This window comes from Uloborus diversus, chromosome 3, assembly GCF_026930045.1.
Source record: "Uloborus diversus isolate 005 chromosome 3, Udiv.v.3.1, whole genome shotgun sequence".
Classification (NCBI taxonomy): Eukaryota; Metazoa; Arthropoda; class Arachnida; order Araneae; family Uloboridae; genus Uloborus; species Uloborus diversus.
In genome coordinates, this window is record NC_072733.1 from 181,752,272 (window position 1) to 181,769,345 (window position 17,074).

At 32.1% G+C, this 17,074-nt stretch overlaps 1 protein-coding gene across 1 annotated transcript in view; it reads right to left on the minus strand.

The window, feature by feature from the left end:
• LOC129219320 (cytochrome P450 3A24-like) overlaps positions 1 to 14,438 on the minus strand; it is a 43,879-nt gene extending 29,441 nt beyond the window's left edge. Inside the window, exons 1-5 of the mRNA XM_054853673.1 lie at positions 14,383 to 14,438; positions 10,138 to 10,234; positions 9,022 to 9,077; positions 8,115 to 8,211; positions 4,473 to 4,619 (exon numbers count right to left, since the gene is read on the minus strand). Of these exons, the coding sequence (XP_054709648.1) occupies positions 4,473 to 4,619; positions 8,115 to 8,211; positions 9,022 to 9,077; positions 10,138 to 10,234; positions 14,383 to 14,429 (444 nt within the window). The 5' untranslated portion in view covers positions 14,430 to 14,438. The remainder of the gene's footprint in view (positions 1 to 4,472; positions 4,620 to 8,114; positions 8,212 to 9,021; positions 9,078 to 10,137; positions 10,235 to 14,382) is intronic.
• Between the last annotated feature and the right edge of the window lie 2,636 nt (positions 14,439 to 17,074).

The window sequence follows — 17,074 nt, forward strand, 5'->3', positions numbered from 1 at the left end:
ATAACCACCAGGAGCTATTTTAAATGCAATCAACAGAAAATGTATCCTGAACGATGGCCGTCAATGCCGTTTAGCGATGAGCGCTAAAGCATGTTTGGCGAGGAAGCCGTAGATTATAAGAAATGATGCTGTACATTATTTCTTAAACTGCGACCTACGAAGCCCCAGGAGTCCATTGATGCTACTCATGGTGCTACTTAATTTGATTGCTACCGCTTAATTATATTTTTTAAATATTGTTTAATTATAAAATCCACAACAGCAAAGTTTCGTGTATTTTTTGATCAGTGTTTTTCCCGTTAATAGCAGAGAAAATACAAACATGAGTAAAGTAATAATATTGCATTCAATATTGACGTACCATCTTCGACTGTTTCAGCATTAGACTACTTATATTAAAACCACATCTATTTCATCCTTACAACAGAAATTTAATTTAATGTTCTATGATCCTTATCAAACCAATTTGCAATATGTAAATTTTCTTTATACTATTCCTTGATTTACGTCGAATCTGTAATTCGGTTCATCTATAACCGATAACCTAATTCGGTTTAATAGAAGTCGCTCCAGGCTGTCAAAGAGCAGGGGTAAAGGAACTAATAAAGCAAATAAATTGCAAAATAATTATAGTAATGTACAATAGCGCATTCGGAATTTATCTTTCAAAGGGGAGGGGTGTGGTCAAGGCTTTCCTTACATGTATCTATATATATATAATAATCTATATGTATAAAAATGGATGTATGTTTGTGGGTGTGTGGGTATGTGTGTATGTTCCTTATAAAAATCCAGTTTTAGCCGGATTTCTTCCAAATTTGGTACAGAGGTAAATTATTGCTCAAGAATTCATATAGGCTGGTTGTTGGAATTTAAAAAAGATTCAAAGAGGTTAAAGTTTATATTTTTAATCATAAAAGGGCTGTTTTCGACGTAACGAATTTTCATATTGTTATGAGTTTGGTCTGAATGAAAAGCCTGTAAAAACATGCCCTAAATGAAGTCTCTTCAAAGATAAACTGTAATCGTTAAATTTGTGAACCTTGGTTCGAAGCAAATGAAAATGATTAGCAACTTATAACCACCAGGGGATATTTTAAATACAATCAACACTAAAGGTATTCTCAACGTTGGCCATTAATGCCGATTTGCTACAAGCGTCGGGCATGTTTGGAAAGAAAACCGAACGATAGCGAAATGCTGTTCAGCGTTTTTTGATTAGCATTCTGCAAAGCAGGAATGCATCGCGGTCTCCGACGGTTCTGCTTGCATTGGTATTTCCGTAGCAGAATGGTAAAACGAAATTATAGATCGGTATTTTCCACATGAACAGCCCAGAAAATACTAAAATTAGTTGGGTATCAATAATTCATTCATTATCCGTGTACAAGCTTTAACAATTTAATGTTGTATGGTCCTTAAAACCAACATGCATTTGTTCTTTATGCTGTTCCATGATTTACGTCGGATCTTTAACGAATTCGGTTCAACTAAGTTAAACCACTCCAGGCTATCATCATCAAAGAACAGGGGTAAAAAATACTAATATAGCAAATAAATTGCAAAATATTCATTTTTGTGCATAGTAACGTAGCTGGAATTTGTCTTTCAAAGGGGGGGGGGGTCATGACGTATCTTTAATGCACATAAACTACCATAATAGGATTCCCATTGTGCGCTAAAATTAAAGGTAGTGCACCTTTTTTATCCGCAAAACTGCACGGAAATATAATTTGGCGGAATTCATACAGTTTGGGAGGGTTGGAGTTTAAAGTTTGGAAAAAATGCAAATAAATATTAATTTAAATTTAAACTGTTTTAAACTGCAAAAAATTGCTACGTTTTTTATATAAACAAATTTTTTCATTTGAAATTTTATATTACCTTAACGATCGAGTAATAATGCACCTGATGAAGCATCTTCGCCAACTAGCAATAATTTTAAATCTGTTAGAGGGTATGATACAACTTTTGACACAGAAATTATTATTCAAAACGGCGTGATGAAATATTGCGCCACAATATGAAGTTTTTTCTTCATCGTGAAATAAGTTGAACAAAACTACATTTCCAATTACAAAGCTCAGTGCGATAACTGCTATTGTAAACAATCGAAAATTATTGGAAGTTTATAGCTACCACTAAACATTTCAACCGTCATTGAAGAAGTGCTATGAGATATACATGGAAAATTATCACTGTAAATAGCTTAAACTCTCTTTAACAGTATAGGAATAAGGTGAAACACTTTGTATTTCACATGTAACCACAATGGACCTTTCTTAAACTTCAAGAGTTTGCAATCTTCAGTGAGATTTCCGTTTTCTACCACGAGCAACAAGTCATAAGAGCAGTCAAGTGCTGTAAATGCATTTGAGATGTAACTATTTTCGATATAGATAGCTTTATGTTACTTGCTCAGTTGGTTTCACTCAAAAATGTAATTCTTCTTGCTGCTGGGAGGGGGACTAAGAACAATATTTAGGAGAAAGTTTTGGGTTAAATTCATGGATCAGAAAAATTTGAATCATTTAAGTTTAAAATGTTTAAACTACGTTTCAAAACGTGAAATGCATTTCGTTTGCTTTTAAGCTGTGGATAAGGGGAAAAAGTATGCAACAAGATTCTGTAAAATATAAACAAAAGATTTGTCTATTATACCGTTGTAGGTAGAAATAAGGCGTTTATTTTTAATTTCATGGCCTGCAAATAATTTTTAAAAAAATCTAACGCGGATAGTGACCAAAATGCTCACGCCTTCTTCTTTCTCTATAACGCAGTTTAAATGACGGTCTTTAAATAGTTCGTTCAATAAGTTCACGTTCACATACTTCCATTTTTATTGTTTTACATAACTTAAAATAACAACTGTAATGTAGTCAGTGGACCCATTCCCACCACTCACGACGACTGTGTCTCAATAAATTAAAATTTTGGTGTTCTCTAAGGAATAATTTGTCTAAAGCAGCAAACTTAAATACGTGCTCTCTCTACCTGCATCAGTGTGAGATATCATGTATAACATTTACTGCAAGCATTAGGTTTTAAAAATTTGAACTAGAACTTAAATCTTGAAAAATTTCAAATCGTTACAAGACATTAATTTTACTCTCTAACTATCATTTTTACCTACGAAAATAGAAATTTGACGTCAATCGTCAATATAAGAAAATAAAATGTAGCTGACGTGCGTCTTTTTAGGAAAGTTACACTTATCCAATTTTACTCTATGGTTTGGCACTAAATCTCCATGTTAAGAGCAAGCAGACACATTTTGTAAAGTTTTTTATAGTAAGCAAACTTTTTCTGCGAAATATGCTTGCCTGAAAACATACAAAATAAAGTATCACTTGATACCTTCATTCGAAAAACTTCGCCGGAAAATCCGTAAAACGAAGTGTTATCGTCTATTAACAATACTGAATGAATTCTTTATTTTCCGTATGGTGGAGTATCTGTTTAGCTTTTGGACATGGTGGATGATTTTAAATTAATCTGAAAATATTGTAACTGTGTCCAAGAAAACCATTTTGTATATATTTTGCCTGATAATAGGGATTGCCTTTTTTTTTTCTTTTTTTGTAAGCTCACGACTCTTTTTAAGGAAACATTCAATGATTTATTTCCGAATAAAATGTACGTGAAAAGTACTGTTGCATTTTTTTTAAGTCTTGGGGAAAGCAAAACCTACAAAGGCGGCACAACGTTTTTCTTTGGAAGCATCACTTAAAAGGTTGTCCCACAAGATGTGCAAAAGACAATCATTTGTCTTTGCATTAAGACAATTTATGTACCACCCTTCTGATTCAACCTCTGACAACGTACCAGTGGACACTACAGATCCTAGACAACGTGCCTCATACTTTTTCGCTTTAAGTTGATGGTACTTTTTCGGCAAATGCTTGATTATCTGTACTATGGAAAGTCTTTTGAAGATTTGAGCCTAGAGAGTGGTGCGAATGCAATTTTTTACTCTCATTTTAGATAGAATTCATTCATTTGATTATCCAAAAGATATGTTGCATTGAAAAGCACCCGGGCAACGCCGGGTAATAAGCTAGTTCTTTTTATAATTATGGAACCTAACTTCTATTTTAACATTACTATTACGTCTTAATTTACGTGCTTTTGATTTAAGCTGCATAACCCGCGTAAATCGAGGATCTACTGTATTTTGCGATGCAAAATACATCCGCGCACAGCAGATATTACAAATACGCAAAGCTCTCTATTTAAAGGGGAAAAAAATCTTCCCTTTTACTTAATGAATTATTACCCAAATATTTGAACGTGCACGAAAAATCCAATTTTGATTCATTAATGTAAATGAATGACGTAAAAAATCTGAACGACAAATGAATCTCGGTTACGTGAACTGAAACTAAAAGGATATTCACTCGGGAGAAGGAATGCCATTGAAAGACCACTCCAGTGAAATTACTTTTAGGTATGAATTGGACATCTGGAATTACCTGTTTCATTTTTGAAGCAGTAAATGTTGGAGTCAGTATTGAGCGAATCTCTTTCCAGCGTTTATCTCTTAGTATTATTAAATGTTGACTGAACCCTTCTACGCGTTTCCTTTTCTCGTCTGGTTTTCTGTCTCCTTGGAACATATTCTGAAAAAGATTTAAACATGAAGCTGAAATATTCCTTGGATATAACTTTAGACATTCACACACTGTAAAAAATTTGCGTAACCTTACTCCGTAAATACGGTGGCAGCATTCTGCATTTTGTGTAACCTTATTCCAGCGGCTTGTTTCCTCAATAGTAATGGAGAAACTTAACTGATAAAACTGGTGTAACGGTATAAGCGATGCGTATAACGTTACGCCAGTTTTATGTGTTAAGTTACTCCATTGCTATGGAGGCAGCAAAATGCCACCGCTTTTACGGAGTAATGTTACGCAATTTTTTACAGTGCAAAACTTAATCTTATTTCATATAGGAACTCTCTGATGTTATATAAGTAGCGGAAGGCTGTGCTGAGCTAGTCGAGTAGTCGAAAAAAAAGGGTACAGTGTTCAAGCAAAATGATTTCCGATGGCCGAAGGATTTGTAAAAATAAAGAAGAGAAAAGCCGAAATGCGATGTCGATAACTGTTAAGCATTGTGCCTACCTAAGAATGTCTCCTCTGTCAACCCAAGCATGAGTGAACTGATCCAAGATCAAGCGAATTGTTATCCATGCATTATTATACTATGTTTTCGTATACAATCATACATTATATATTTGTCCTTCGGAACCTTTTTTTAACAGTTCAACTAGCTCAGTATATTCACACAGTATATTCTAATGTGGTGATTTTGAAAATTATTAAACTAATAGCGGATTAATGAAAACTAGAGCTCAACAATTGTTTACGTTATTTCAAGCAAGTACCAATCAGCTCACCTACGGTATCCAGCTACTGCAGTTCCATGCTTATTTGCGATCATCAATCATAAATACCCATAAACGAGCTTGCTACTTACAGCTTAGTTAAGTTACTTTTTTTTTTTTTTTTACTGTTCTTGCTGTAAATCCAGCAGCTATTTGAAGCCGTAGCATTAAATATTTCAACTTTTGAAATTCTGAAACTTAGTAAATCCAGTCGATTGCGAAATGATTTGACAACCTTGGTAGCCATTTTAACTACTGATAATTTCTATTTCAAACTTTTTTCAAAACTCTCTTTTCTGCAACAGAGACGTCTTACCTATGCAAGCAAAATATGTATGTATTGGGCCTTGTACTCTTCACCCCCCGAAACCAGGGCTAAATTTGCATGTGAGCTCACTGGATTTCAGCTCCTGTACTTCTTTTCAGTCTTATGTAACTTTGTAAGTATTATAAGGAATCCAGACTATTTATGCATGAAAGTAATTTCTGAAGACCATAGCGTTCCTGCGCTTTTTTTGTCAGAAATTACGCCCTGCTCAAAACAATTATTTTTTGAAACAGTATAAGTGTCAAAAAATGATGATCGAAAGATAAACAAATAGTTTTAAAAAGGAAAGTACTCAATGTGCCTTACAAGCTCTTTTTTTCTAATTCTTGGGGTTAGGTGCAAGAAGAAGAACATCATCTTTTCTCACCTTTGCATTAACTCACTCTTAAGAATGAATAATCTTCAGATTTGTGTTTAAAATAGTTGCATTTCTGGAAAAATTAATCTTAACAGTAAGTTTTACGCAAAACAAACAAAAAGAAAGAAAAGAAAATATTTCATTGTTTTGCTGAACTCTAAGGCAAAATTGTTTACGTAGAAAAAATCTTTCGCAATAACCCATGCAGGGAAAATTTCCAATCGCCGAAGTACCAGGTGTCTATGTCATTACAATATGTTATGTAACAAAGTTTTGAAACTTATACAAGTTTTCCCGTTATACTAATTAAATAGCGTGGTGAAGAAGAATGGGTTTGCTAATTTTGTATTTAGGAGATAACAAAAAGCAATTTATTGTGTTGAATACCTAACATGCATGAATAAACTGTTTAAAGGAAAGAGAGCGATAGAATTGAATTTGCAATCTTCTTTTAAAGGAGTAAATATTCTTTATGAAGAGTTTGACGATAGCTGTATTATTCAAGGAAAAAAATACTTTGAGCAAAATTTTAGGGTATACGAAATATTTTCATCTTTATGTCAGTGTGTGTGTGTGTTTAGGACTCAGAATCTAATTGCGAAATTTTATAATTGAATGATCTGCAACTACACGAAGTAAATCCTGCGTCACATTTTGCTGTTATCATTCTTCAGCATTGAAGAAAAAAATCAAAATTTCATCAGAATTGAAAGGTTTTTTAATTATTCTTTTTAGAAAATTCTTAATCTTTTCAGTGTAACTATGGTGCTTCAAAAAGGTCATTACAATTCATTTGCTTGTTCAAAATTTGTATTCCGTACAAGGAATCATACTTTATATGTATCTATCTATCTTTCTATATTTATAGTTACTTATAATTTCTTTTTACGGTTCATAATGTAGATTGTTTAAGAACTTTCTATTTTATATATATATATATATATATATATATATATATATATATATATATATATATATATATATATATATATATATATATATATATATGTGTGTATATGTATATGTATATATATGTATATATATATATATATAGTAAGTTTCCTCTTGCAGTAATCTCAAGCATCCGTTCTACACAAAGGCACTAAGATAAGTAACATTTTGTAATGGCACCAACAATGATGAGTTCTTATCAATCTTTTTCAAATGCTTCCACAATAAAAGTATTTTGTTAAATATTAGAGCTGTTTCTTGTTGACATTTTTTCCTCTGTAGCAACTCAACCAATGCTTGAAAGGGAGTAAACCGACTAAATAAAAGGGACAAATCTACCGACTTTAAAAGAATAAATCTGAAAATAGGAAGGGGACAAATCTTTCTCGTGAAATAATGCAGTATCCACAGTGAAAAGAAGTTCATAACCCGATGTGTAAAGGTATGCCTTTGATTGCAAGAATAGGATCTTTGCATTTAACCAGAGAACCACACGAATAAAGTGTAATGAAAAAAGAATAAAATAGGTAGCAATCAAAAGAGTATATTTTGGCATTTTTTGGACGCAAATATTATTGCCCTCGTGCCCCTGTTTTCCAAATATAAAGTCTTACAGTCTTCCGATTCACAAAAAAATAAATAATTTGCCAAGCTAAAGACTTAGCGGAAAATTGAAGATACTCCGGGATTTCTCCCTGTGCATGTGGCAGAACAACCATCTGCAGAGCGTGTGAAAGACGTCTTCCATTACTCAGCGAACTCGCTAAATTTGGCGACTTTTCTTAAAATTTCGGCAGACTTTAAGACTCATAGTGCTACAACGGGGACACGAGGGTAAATGAGTTATGCGTTTAGAAACATGTTTTACTATGCTCTTTCAAAGTCCAGTTTAACTTTCGCGTCAATGCTTTTATGCAATTAATATAGTACCCATCGACATGGGTACTATAGTGTTTCAGCCTTCTTTAAGGTGCAGTGATATTGCTGGAACGAAGAATATCTGTTTGATAATATTTAGTCCTTATATTTTGAACTCTTACCACAGTATCATAAAAAACAAATAATACGACTGCGATGTTGAAAATACTAACCGGCCTGTTCATAAATTTATGGAAATCAGAGACTTGAATTTTTTTCAAAATGTCCACGTCCGTAATAAGAACGACCGGTTTAGTTCCAAGGTAGAATCTGTAAGTAAAAAAAGGCGGTTATGGGTTGCCTTTCATGATATTTACACATTCAACTGAAAACAATTTTTTTTTCCACATTTACAAATCATACGATTGTTGTGATAACGTACAGGGCACAATTAGCCACTGGGAAGTCTTTGGGGCAAACCTGAGAACTCGGAGTGCCTTCCGTCATTAACGATTTTATTTAGCAATCGAAGAAACAGACGTTGCTTTATTACCGAAAAGCGAATGTAGAATTTATCGTAGCATGGAAGACCTTTGAGACCTTTTGAAAAACGCGAAGCAGAACTATACTACCGGGGCAGGTAAAGGGCAGTAACTCAAATTTTCATTTTTCATTTTTTTTTTTTTAAACCTGCTCACGGTAGTTAAACAGCCCCATAAGTTTGTTTTTTCATGAACCAGCATTGATTTTTACTGCACATTTACTGCAGAATTCTCTTAGTTTTCTAATTAACTTAGGTTCCAAATTATCTTAAATATATACTTGTTTAATAGTCAAAAAGGAAAAAAATCCTGAAAACAAACTGCATTAGGAAAGTAGGTTGAAATTGTGATTATGTAGAACAATGATAATCCATGCCCTCTTTAAAAAAAAAAAAAATTTATTGTAAATAAAGTAATCAGGAAAAGCTAAGTTTGCATTTTGGAAAGCAAAGCATTCCTGTGCAACTCCTACAAGTTTCAAAAGCAATCCATTTCATGATTCAACCATTAAAAATAGGTAATAGTTAACACAACAACAGCAATAATAACAAAGTAAGAAAAAAAATGTTAAAGTTAAATGTAGAATTACGCAGCTTACCCAACAACTTTTCCATATTTTTTTATCCATTCTTTATGACTCTCCAAAGGTGTCTTCTATAAAGTAAAATTTGATTGTGTATCAGTTTCAATTATATAGTTTTGTAAAGAGTTGTTCATAAATTTAACAACAATAAGCGCCGTCATCCCTAACCCTACTCCTTTCCTGTAGATATGTTCTCATTCATTTTCATGGTAAATTCATAAAGACATATTCAAAGATACAATTGCTCCCGAGAACTTATTTTTAAGTTAGGTCTGCTAATAAAAAAGATGCTATTGGTGAGTAATTCAGGTTTTGAAAAAAACGTGCACTTATTAAATAAATTAATTTAAAAGGGAATTTATTTTTAAGTCAATGTTGGGGCTTGCGTGATTTACTAAAATGCATTTGTAGCAGTACTTCATTGGAAATTTTAATGTTAAATTACATAATAATTTTTAAAAAGTGCAGATTATTGCAACAACTTTAAGGCATTCGAATTCCATTCCAATTTTTTAAGTTTTATTTATAATTATTAATTTCTTTTATAATTTTATTTTCATTTACCACTTTTTTCTTTTACTTTATTAAAATTTCTATATTTTTCTTTTATTTTATTGAATATTCTTTCTTTTTTTTCATTTCTTTAAAAGAAAATTTTTGGTAAACTTTTACTTCTTTATCACTTCAATTTAACCAAGCCAAAAAAAAAAAAAAAAAAAAAAATTCCCCTTTTAAAAATAAAATTTTTCAAAATGTAATTTACGTGTCCTATACTATAGCCCATGTTTCACATATTCCGCAAAATCTAGACGTACACTGATAAGAGATTGCAGCTTCGTTTTTTGAAAAAGCATTTATCATAAAAAATATCAGAACAATGGGAAAGCATCATCACAAAAAACGAGTGTAAATCTTATGTCAAGGACGGTTGGTCATCCAAACGGTTGAAAATATTTTTTTCATTAGATTTGTTTCAAAAAGTGGCAACCCTAACGGAAAACAAGCATTTTAGCTATTTTATTAAGATAAAAGCAAAATTTTGATATTCTTCACTTTTTTTTTAACGCAATCAAACGTTCCCCTATTTGTAGAATCTCAGAATCACTCATAAAGTCACTTCATCTAACTTACCTTCCACACAAGATCTAATGCATTTCCGAAGAAAATATTCGGTTCCGGTCCAGGAATGCCCAGGTTTTTTAGGACGGAAAACGACCTTTTTCTCCATCTAAGAATTGAAATTTTATTTTAATTCTTGTATAATTTATTATCATACAATGCAAATATATTAATTAAATGCACTCTGGAATATTTGAAGATAATTTTAGACACTGGCAGTTTTCATAAGTTTACAATTTATAATATTTTTTATTTCAATAAACAATATGTTCTATTGAGTATATATATTCATTAAATATAGTTGATGAAATGCATTTTTTTTTTTTTTTTTTTTTTTTTTTGACATGAGCATCATTAAGGTGAATTTACCTGAAGCAGTTAAGTGACAACACAATGTAAAACTTTTTGTTATATATTTTCAGCTGGCAGCTCAGCAATCGCCCCTTTCTTTGCACTCGCTGTAGCCATAGTAGGTACATCTTTGCAGGTATGATGAACTTAATGTGCATTTCCTACAATCTCAGAGTAGTGTGTATCACTTCACTTCACTATTTTCTAGCCTTCGTATAAGTTGGAGACCCCATAAGTTAACTTTCTCTGTCATACCATTAGATTTATTTGGAATTTCTTGAGAAGCATGGTAAAAGTGATGCTTAGAATAAGAAACAGTGTTTCCTGCTTTGGGTTTAACTTAACTTATAAATAAATTGTGCAGTTGAAAAATTTTATGTTAGTATAGATGCTGATATTACGTCCAAAAGTAATTCATAAAAGTAATTTTTAAAGTATGCGAGATAAGATTGCGTTTAGGTATCTCGACAAACTGATTAGTCTGTTCATCCAGCAAATTGACACCTGATTGGGATTGTTTAATTTTGGTAAAAGTGTGGTTAGTTTGTTTTTGAACTGTGTGAGACTAGACTAGTAGTTTTTTTTTTTTAATGCATTTTTTATGCATAGACTGGGTCATGGACGTTATGTCCATGGACGTTTTGGATTTGGACGTTATGTCCGGCATTCGCATAGACTAAATGAGTAATTACTAGCGAGTATTTTACAAATTGACAGCTGTGACTGTTATGCAGTTTGGTTTCATTCAAGAAAAAAAAAGCGAAATCGATTTACCGTTTAAGGATAAATTGTGACATTCGAATCAGATCGTCACAGGTTAGATAAAAATGTGCTGTATCTTAAAATAAATAAAGTAACTAATAATCTTCTGGTATTGAGATTTATACCGGGCAAATGAAAAATTGCCATATCCATCTTTGAAGTATAGAAAAACCAAATTTTAGGAAGAATTGCGAATTAAGGGCATACTTCTGGTTCTCTTGAGGTGGTTATGTTTGTCAATTATGATGTCAATTATACTGACTTTTTTTATTAGACGCAGACTAATAGGTCTAAATTGTGATTTCTGTTTATATCGTCCCCTTCGCTTAAACAAAAAACCAGAAACATTTCCTTAAATTTCGCAGTACAGTTGAACTCTCGTGACTAAGTGAAATTGCGAAAAAAAACTTAAGCTATGCATATCTGTATTTAAAAATGTATTCCTACTATTTTATCATTGCTAATACACATCTTGTACCTGTAGTCTAATTACATTGACAGAACTTTTGCTTAATTCTTAAAATATAACATTTTTGCGAAAAAGACCCTTTATATTTCAGTTGTTTTTGGGCCTACGATATTTTACCATTCATATAATCTCGGCGAAAAACGATAGTGCTATTCGTATATCTACCTTTTCTGGACACATTTTCTATGCTTTCTACAACCACATAAAATTCTGAATAATTTCTGGAAAAAAATTTAAAAAAAAAGACTTTTGCTATTCAATCGTGAAAATTTTTTGTTTAGAGTTCAGAAATTTTTGTTCGTCTTAGCTGAAACTTACATTTTAATACACGTGTTATGCGTGATATTTGTAGTGTAATTAAATAGCAAACTAGACAAAATATTTGTTTTACCAGCCATTTCGTATTAACCGTGCTCGTATTAAGGGAGTTAAACTGTATTTAAGTGCATGTTTTATCTCTTAGTAAGAAATGTACAATAAAGTATAATGCTCCTACAAGAAGAGTGAAATTTTATTGATTACTTTTAATATCATCGCATTTACTATACCTTTGTAATATTTTTTTTCTGAACAATAGAACAATCAAACTAAAGATAACCTTTTAGTTCAGATTAAAATGTTACTCCCATTTGAAATGTTATATCTATGTTATCTAAATGGTTGTGTTTTATAGAATACTTACAAAAATGTGTTGCTCCGCTTGCTATTTGAAACATTCAGAAAGATATCAAACCATTTGAATAAAAGGAAAAAAAAAATCAGAAAAGGAACGAAGTGTAAAAACTGTTGAAAAAATAAAAGACGAATGAAACTAAGAAGAAAATAAATTGTTAAATACCTGTAAATGAATCGAGCTCTATAATTAATCAGAAAGTAGTAGGAGTTTCACTTGTCTTTCTTAAGTAGGCCTCCACGAAATGTATGCATTTGAGTCTAAACTTTTGTTTTAATCCAGTATTATTTACTTATTCAGTTTTTCTATTGCACAGTGTGTACATTTATACAGTGGTGCCCACTCAAGGGGGGGGGGGGGCTTGGCGCAAACTGCACCATTAGGGCCGTTTCCATGGACACTTTCGACCCCGGAAAAAACCTGCTTTTCACCGCATTCCGGTTATTAACGGGTTTTATATGGAATCTTTCTACTCCTGCTAGCTTCTGGAGTGAAAGCGGTGTTTTTAATCCGGAATGCATTACGCGAAACAAGTTCGTCTATTAGCCGCTAAGGATGCTGGGTAAAAACAGCTTTCTCTGGTAGAATGGGCGAACCCCTTTTTATATAGAAACGGGGAATTTTTCAATCGTTTTTTTTGCGGAGCCAGAGCGGGGATTTACCGGGTCGAAAAGTAAGTTGTGGGCGCGGCTATTGAAATTTTAAAGGGGTTTTAGGGGTATTTTTCTCTTTGTGGGGGGGGAATCGCTCTCGCTCTTGGGGGGGGGGGGGGGGCTTTGTAGTATTTAGTGGTTTGCGCCTTTCCTCTTGGGGCAGATGAGCAACCCTTATTTATGGATCTCCAAGATTTAAAAAAACGTAGGCGTAATTGTCCAGATAATTAATAATAGTGTGCTTCTGTTCGTCGGTTGTCTGGTTGTTTTCTTCCCTTGTCCTGAATTCCTATCAATTAACTTCTAATCCGATTCATTTTGTGTTGGCTGTTCTCTCACGGCTTTCTAATTGTTTATTGAGCAACTTTTTGTGTTGATGAGAGGGTTCCACTATAGTTTTGAAACAGCAATTTGAAATATTTTCTTGACAATTTTTGTTTCATTTATGTTGACCTTTACTTATATTCTGTGTTCATTCACTTCATTTTGCGTGCACTGAATTTTTAAACCATAAACGTTTCTCAAGCTTCGTGTAACTTAGACCACATAATTGTAAACATGAAAAATGAATGTATGCATAATTTTTCTGACACAACATTTGCTTTCAGAGCCTGTAATGAAAGTAAATCACACAATTTTTTTTTTACAGACTATTTCCTTTAAAATGACATCAGGAAATATTCAAAAATCAGTTGCAAAAATCCTTTCTTGATTAACGGAATATATATATGGAAATGTGGGGCAAAGTGAAAAAGTCAAAAATTATTTAGGCTATTACAAAATGATATAGTTCTTGTTATTAACATTTTAAATATTAATTGAGATTGTCTAATACTCTGTGAAATATTTATTTTGTTAAGCTTAATTGTATGTTAAATATTTTTTACAATCAGTCAAGTACATGCGGGGCAAAGTGGATGGGGGAAAGTGAAATAGTTTATTTTGTTTAATCGCTCATTCATTTGCTAAATCACTTGCGTATTAATTTATTAATTCATTCATTTAAATTCCTCCATTTAGCAACTTACTGATATATATAAATATATATATATATATATATATATATATATATTATTTTATTTTATTTATATATATATTTTTTTTTTAATATAAGTGTGTTTGACTTGAAAAAAATATTTTCTTTTTTTGGGGGGACACCGTAATGTATGTAATATATATACACACAACATATAAAAACCTACAAAATCATGAAAGTGTAAATATATATACTCAAAATTGAAAAGTGGCACAATAAAAATATAACTATTTTCTTAAAGATCAATATTACAGGCATAATAATTGTTATATGAATGTATTTCTTCAACTTTAATTGAATGTTAAGTACTCACATAACCCATAAAACAATCACAGCCGCAATGAGAGTGTAGGTCCACATGTTTGGAAATCAAACGCATCAGTGAAAACAATTTGGAGGACGAATATATATATCAGCAAGCGCATCTATTAATCGCAGCTTGATAAGGGACGCAGATAACAGTGATTGAGATGATTTCACGGACTGAAACTAAATGACTTGCATATGCACGATATTTAGTTTTCGTTTAAATGTGGGAATGGCTCTTGTTGTTTTTGTTCTTTTTGTTTTTTTTTTTTAAATACGTAATACAGTAGACAATTTTCGATAAGTCCGTTCATAGATAAAAAAAACCGGTATCCATTTCTTCTGATATTTTTCATAATACTGCCGTGGGCAGGTAAAGGGCAGTAACTACAAATTATTCTTTTTTCAGTTTTTTACATTTTTGTTATCTGTTGCGTGTAAAGTGGAAAATACCACTATGATGTGTATGGTTACGTAACCATCACAGCAAGGTTACGTTTCTTTGTCATCAATTTTAAAAAAAGCAAAAAAGATAGTGCTTGTCTAGGAACGAGGAGAAATTTGTTTTCTTCTCACCAGGTAAACGATGAGTTGTTTTATTACACTTTATATTATATTAACTTTTATCTGCTCAGATATTTGCATAGTTTCCTCATAATTTAATGTCGTGGTACTTTCATTTCTTTTAATCGTCAAAAAATTGGTATAGGAGTTTGTGTGTCAGTACTTTGTATGATTTACTAAAAAATCAATTTTACTTCCGCTTGAAGGTCCATATAACTTTTCCAACTGAATAAGTGGAACTCGATTTCTATGTAAAGAAAGGAGGATAATTATTCAAAGAACGTAATCACTTATTAAATAGCGCTATTACACAAGAATTTTTTTTCCTTTTTTGTTTTTGTATGTCACATGTTCCTGGTCTGGGGCGGGGGGGGGGGGGGATCCTGGCCGGGGTTAAAAGTGGATGCATGCAATTCAAAGTCCCAGTAACGCATCAAACTTAAATCATATATAAATTGTGTTGATTTTATAACAGAAACAAACTCAGCTTTCAGCTATTCACAATGCAGATACATTTAGAGCAACTGGTTCTGTTTCTTAAAAAACTTAACAAGCTATCCGAATACGACAGTAAATAACCCTCTAGATTTCTTATCGAGAAAGTTAAAAGAAGTCGATGACCATTGAGGCAGTGGTGCAGATTTGGAGGTCAAAACCTTCTCCAAATTCCTTACTTTTCACTTTATTGCTGATCCTAGTACAGTAGTTCACCTGTAAGGACTTTTTAAACCATTTCCAGAAGGTGCATTCTTCCTGCGCTAGTGCATAGAAGAAATTATACTTTCAACAAAGTTTTAAAAATGCTAGAATATTAGTTTTCTTTTTCCTTTTTTCTTTTGTTTTTTAAATCTGGAATCATAATATTATTTTCTCCACAAATTGGACAAAAATTAATAACTTTAACAAAACCCGAAAATTGTCAATCATACATATTATTTCCCAAAGGTATTTTTGAGACAGCGCCATAAGTTCATCAAATTTCATAAGTAATGCATCATTTTAAATTTTGTTATACCACTTTCGGCAAAAAGTAAACAGAAAATTCACATTGCGGCAGTTTTTTACAAAAAAATTTTTAAAAAAAAATAGAACCGACTTCAAAATTGCTCTAAAAAGTGAAAAATAATTTTATTCTTTAAACACCATCGATAATGCTTTTAAACATAATTTTTGAAGTTGGCGCAAAAACAAAAAGTAAAATCATATATAACCATGCTTCGTTCATATTTTTTTTTCAGAAAAGCATCCAAAGTAAGGAACGAAACACTTATATCGTTACTTAAATATGCTGTCATCAATGCATAACGTATGTTGTAGTGAAGAAACTGGGTGTGATTAGATTTCTAGTTGTATTTGAGTTATGGCTGTGAATGATTTTATCTATCGTTTTTGCGCCAACTTCAAAAATTATGTTTAAAAGCATTATCGATGGTGTTTAAAGAATAAAATTATTTTTCACTTTTTAGAGCAATTTTGAAGTCGGTTCTATTTTTTTTTCAAAATTTTTTTATTTCATTCTTTTTAGTGTAAATGTAGGTATTTCAGAAATAATAAGAAGTTACCATCACGAAACTTAACATTTTTTTCTTAAAAATGCTCCATACTAAAAAAAAAAAAAAACTATCGACACGCTTTAAACTTTAAGCGATTGGCTCTAAAAACTTATCTTTGTTCCTCTCTGGAAATCATGCGTAGTTAATTTAATTATAACCATTTAAGTATTACGTTTTTCCTAACTAATTTACATTCCACAGCATCTAAGTTGCTCATGATGCAATCCTGTATTTTCTTACTTAGCCCCGATCATCTGTTATCGGCATAGATGATAACGATAAAAATACTACAGAGTAGTTGAGTCAAACCTAATGGTAGCATTGTGAAGGCTAAGCAGATCCTAATCACTGCATCACCTCGCTTCTAGGTTAGGTTTACCCCTACTATGGAGCAATAGCACTGAAGAAAGGAAGATTTTGATAATTTACATAGGGTTACTATAAATCAGCAGGGAAATAAAATAAAATTATTTACGCCAAAAATGAGACGACAGCGCCAGATTCCCCATTATCAAAATATCCCTTGAAGAAATTTTCAGAGAAGCCTTCATTCAAAATTATCATTACAATTACTATTACTGT